General features: G+C 39.8%; 1 protein-coding gene across 1 annotated transcript in view; it reads left to right on the top strand.

Annotated features, from left to right (window-relative positions):
- Positions 1 to 358: 358 nt before the first annotated feature.
- The window catches only part of LOC107593075 (tropomyosin alpha-1 chain), a 10,329-nt gene continuing 5,715 nt past the window's right edge, over positions 359 to 4,972 (top strand). The window contains exons 1-2 of the mRNA XM_016282661.1: positions 359 to 626; positions 982 to 1,107. Of these exons, the coding sequence (XP_016138147.1) occupies positions 513 to 626; positions 982 to 1,107 (240 nt within the window). The 5' untranslated portion in view covers positions 359 to 512. The remainder of the gene's footprint in view (positions 627 to 981; positions 1,108 to 4,972) is intronic.

Genomic DNA, 4,972 nt, shown 5'->3' with positions numbered 1-4,972 from the left:
AACGCCTTGCCTTAAGATAATCACTTTCATGAGCCCCTCGTGTGCTGTATAAAATCTTTTTATTCAACCAGCCCAATATCATATGTTGGGGCTCGCGTATTCCGCGTTTTGCATTAATTGGACAACGTCTGAATTGCTTTCCGGACAGTTTTGCTCCTCTTCCCTCATTTTCTCTCCAGGTGCAGGGTGTTAGAAATAGGAACACGGCCCCATTGTAAGACGTCTTGGCCCTCAGATCCCATATATAGGCATTTCAACGGTCAAATGTCTGAGGGCAGCGAATCGCCGTCCAGATCCTTAAAAAAAGACGCGACGCAGGAGGAACCGCTAAGGCCCGTTCCCAAAAAAGTATTGGGTGTCTTGCGGAACTTCTCAGGCTCCTGTGAAGGCACATATTTGACAGGCTACAGCGAGACCAGCTCGCACTCCAGCTCAGCGTTCAGTTCAGCACAGACGCTCATCGCCTCTCTCAGTCCAGTGTTTGGTGCGACCACCCATACACAAACGCAGCCATGGATGCCATTAAGAAGAAGATGCAGATGCTCAAGCTCGACAAGGAGAATGCCTTGGACAGAGCAGAGCAGGCTGAGACCGATAAGAAGGGAGCAGAGGACAGAAGCAAGCAGGTTGGACTTAAATCGGGCGCTCGTGCATCTGGGTGGCTCTTTGCACCTTTAGAAATCAGACTTTACATAGTCTTCTTGTATTTCCACAGCTAATTATGCTGTGGCCTATGGCATAAGTCTGTTTTTAATAAGCTTTTCTATTTCTATTCTATCTTATATTTCATTTTGAATTCTATTTTAACTGTTTTTCATATCAGATGTCTCACTACTACAGTAGACCATCTGTTTTATTGGCCTGCATGGTTAACTGACGCATGAAAGATGTTAACTGAACAAATAATGTATAGTTATAAACGCAGTTGGCAGCTGTTCTTGTCTCTCTCCATGTGTATTGACACACGTGCTTCTCCTGCAGCTCGAGGATGACCTGGTCGCCCTGCAGAAGAAGCTGAAGGCAACTGAGGATGAGTTGGACAAATACTCTGAAGCCCTGAAGGATGCTCAGGAGAAACTGGAGCTGGCTGAGAAGAAAGCTACCGATGTAAGCATTCATGGGCACTTAGGGTCTCCCGTCTGATGTCACGCAACCTGTGCCCACCCCTGCTAGACAGATACTCTGTTCAACTTATTATATAGGCTACACCTGATTTCATATTTACCACCACGTAGTACTTCGGACAATGTTTTTTTTACCACCTAAACGTGATCGGGAACTGCAAAACATAGTCTTTTAAAATGACACAGGCAATTCTTAAGTGTATTTGCACCACCTGGTAAACGAATACCAAGACGCAGATGGGGAAACAGGCTGCCATATGTACAGTTACAGGAGGGTGTATGCAAACGGCGGGTTAAATTTAGCAGTGCGCTTTATAAGGAAAGCGTCTGGGGTTCGTTTGCCCACCTACAAGCGTCTTAATAGGGGTTCGTGTAGAATTTCACCTCACCCTTGCTGGATACTAAAAGACCATCAGCGATCATCCATCAAACTAGTTTGATAAACTGAAAACAATTCTATTGTCTAATAAAATATATACATTTGTGAATAGCTAGGACTATAAATGAAAAACAAATCACACAATAGGATAAAATATTAATAGCCTATTATGTAGATTTATATTTTAATAATTGTAATAATTATAGACTGAGAATTATTCACTGACTTTCAGGGAGGCAACTTCTGAAAGAATTTCTGTCAGCAATTTTGTGGGCGCAGTTCCAATAAAAATCGCCTTGGCACCCCAAGTAGCTTTTGGCGCCCCTAGCGAAGTTAGCTAACATTCATCTATTTTACAGACTTCTGAACAAATCAGCAAAACATTTACTGAATAAAGATCGATTTAGCGCACTTTTGTGACCAACTTTTAACATTTCAAAACACATTTGAAGCTGTAAGCTTTTTTTAACTATTTAAAAATAATATATAGCCCACTTGTAGAATATATTTGTAGTTCCTGGGGAATTCAAGCCTCTATTGAGAGAGAGGGCGAGTGGTCATTCGAAATGAAGCCCAGAATAGGCCTACCCAGTTTTACACTGAAACAATTATCCAACTCCAGTGGGTTTCCAAATAGATTGTGCACGACTCGTATTGCAGCAACATTTCACAAGATGGCACTGTACGCCTATACAATAACACAGAGTTAACAGGTTGCACTGAATTCTGTCCAAAAGAGTGCAAAATCTGTAGGAGCAACAAAGTGAAACGAATAGGCGGAGAGATTGAAATGCATTTAACAACAATGCAGTTTTGATAATCTAATTTATTAAATTTCATTTAAAAAATTTAAAATACTGTCCTATATTTATGGCAGTAGCCTATTCATCCACGCAATTACATATCTCATTTAATTTATAAACAGGTCAGGTGGTTTAAGCCTAGATCTATTGACTTTCGGTGTTTGGTAAAGCGTTACCAGCAGTCACTGGCTGGCTGGGAATCAGGGTGGGCGACTTGCTTTACTGGAGCGCCGTTACGCCCCGTGATACCCATCCAAACAAACAGCAGAATTCGTGATGGCTGCTGGTACGGCGTATCTTGACGATGTGAAAAAGAAAATCAGATCACTGCAAGAACGAGCAGAAGATGCTGAAAGCAGAATACAGAGACGAGGAGGAGGTCGAGTCCGAGCGCGCAGCCAGGCAATCTGTGATCTTACGATAATAATTTAAGTGCGTTAGCAGGCCAACTGCAGCGCGTTTTCGCATCAGATCACGTTAAGAGGTGTAAAATGTCAAGAAAATCACACAAAAATTGTTTTTTAAAACGTTTTCAATGTTTTCGTCGTTAGAAATTTCACAAAAATTGATTGATTGATGGAGAGGGCGGTGATGCTTTTTGCGCACTCCAGTATATGCTATATGTCTTTAATAATATCCGTCCCTCCCGAACCTATAACAAAAGTGTCACTCGCGGGTTAAAATAACCCGAAGGCCAAAAATGACACTAATTTTATTTTTTGGTCCAGAAAGCTTATATTGGTACAGTTTTATACTTTTTTAAATAATTTTTAATGTAGGTTTTTTTGGGGAGTTTTTTATTTTATTCACATTAAATTCTGGATATTTTTATGAAAATGAGCATATTTTTATAAATGTTTTCACAAAAAAAACCCAAAGAAAGACCATTTTCATATTTATACTTTAAAGCAGCACTATGTAACTTTTGGCGCTCTAGCGGTTAATAAACAGCACTGCACACATCCCGCGGAAGAACATTCCAACCGGAGCTACTTCTCTAAGTTTATGTCTATGGCGATTCACGCAGGTATGTGTTACTCCGCAGCGGTGACGACCCGACCAGGCAGCAATAGTCCAAATATAAGTATTTATTATAAGTGTACCGTAGTGATTCGGAATAAGACAAAAAACGCGGTTTGGATGTTTGTACTCGCTCATTATATACATTTAGCAAATTTTGAACACAGAAAAAGTTACATAGTGCTGCTTTAAACATGATGATCCATCAGGACCAGGGTCACTGAGTGTCTCTGATGCCATCTGGTGGGGAACAATTACATAAAATTGCATTTTATGATTACAGCCACTAGAGGGGCCTATTGAATCCTATGGAGATTCTTAAATGAGCCAAACAAGTGAAATCTTTACAACTACACCAACTTGAGGCTTCATTAAGCTTTCAGATATATCACAAGGCTTTCAGATATATATCAAAACATTAAAAAAATAAATAAATATGTAATACATATAAAAGTTAAATTAAAAAATATAAATATGATATAAACTCATTGGTCTCCACTCCATCACTCAAATTTAACTGTGTTATGTCAAAAAAAAATCTAAATTATTTCCCAGCAGAAACATCATAAATGCTATAATGTGTTTCAATGGGAGTGTGTGTGCCTGAGTGTGTGGGTATGTGAGTTTTTTGTGCATTGGGGACATTCTGCAGTCTCAGCCCTTTGTTTGGGTATGCATCTTTTCTGGATTGTGTCAGATTTTATATAGTAAAAAAAAATCTAACAAATAAAAAAAGGCTGTTTTTTTCGGACATTCCATTCATTCCTGTGGCCGGTCAAAATGACCCACTAGGGACACTTTTGTAACTTTTTTTAATTAGCCTACACCTTATTTTATTACACATAGAATCCTCGAATCGACTTGTGTGTGTGCTCCATGCTCAAGTGTGACAAAATTAAATAAAAAAAAAGAGTAAATTCCATGCTTTTCCAGTGGCGGGTCAAAATGACCCGCGAAGGACACTTGAGACTTTTTTTTTTCATAGCACCCGCTTAAACTGCTCGAATTTTTTTCAGGTATTCCCGGTTCAAGTGTGACACATGTAACGAAGTCTCATACCATATCGATCAACGCTCGATTTTAAAAAAATCTTTCAATCAAAATGACCCGAGGGACGGATTAGGGTTTTAAACAACGCGTAACTTTAATGATTTAATGTTTCCCAGAAAATTAATAGACGCAAGCATTTGAATGTTGTGAGGCAGGGGCGTAGATTACGCGGGGGACGTGTCCCCCCCCCCCACTTTTAATATCACGTAAATTTGTCCCCCGCACTTTTTCGGGCAAGTGTGTTCACATAGAGGTTTTCAAGAGCCGGTGTGAATAAATATAGATTTAAATTCAAAGAGACAGTATAGTCTGTGCATGATCTGATGTTTTATTCGGACCCAGAATAAGGCGAGATGAACATCGCGGAGCGCTAAACACTCAGTGCAGTGTATGTTTCATTCATACTCGAAGCCGGAGAGCGCTCTCGCGCAGAAAGTCGTATGAGGAAATTCCTAATATGGACAAAAGCGTCTAGCTATTGCTGTATGAAAACAGCTGTTTTCACAAAAACAGAAACGTTTGGAAACATGAAGACATTAAACATACGATTGCGACAATATGGTTTATTTGTGTTTGTCAAGTCATCTCCGTGTAAT

Source organism: Sinocyclocheilus grahami, unplaced genomic scaffold (assembly GCF_001515645.1).
Source record: "Sinocyclocheilus grahami isolate Dianchi unplaced genomic scaffold, SAMN03320097.WGS_v1.1 scaffold10.1, whole genome shotgun sequence".
Classification (NCBI taxonomy): domain Eukaryota; kingdom Metazoa; phylum Chordata; class Actinopteri; order Cypriniformes; family Cyprinidae; genus Sinocyclocheilus; species Sinocyclocheilus grahami.
This window is presented reverse-complemented; position numbering and strand designations above follow the sequence as displayed.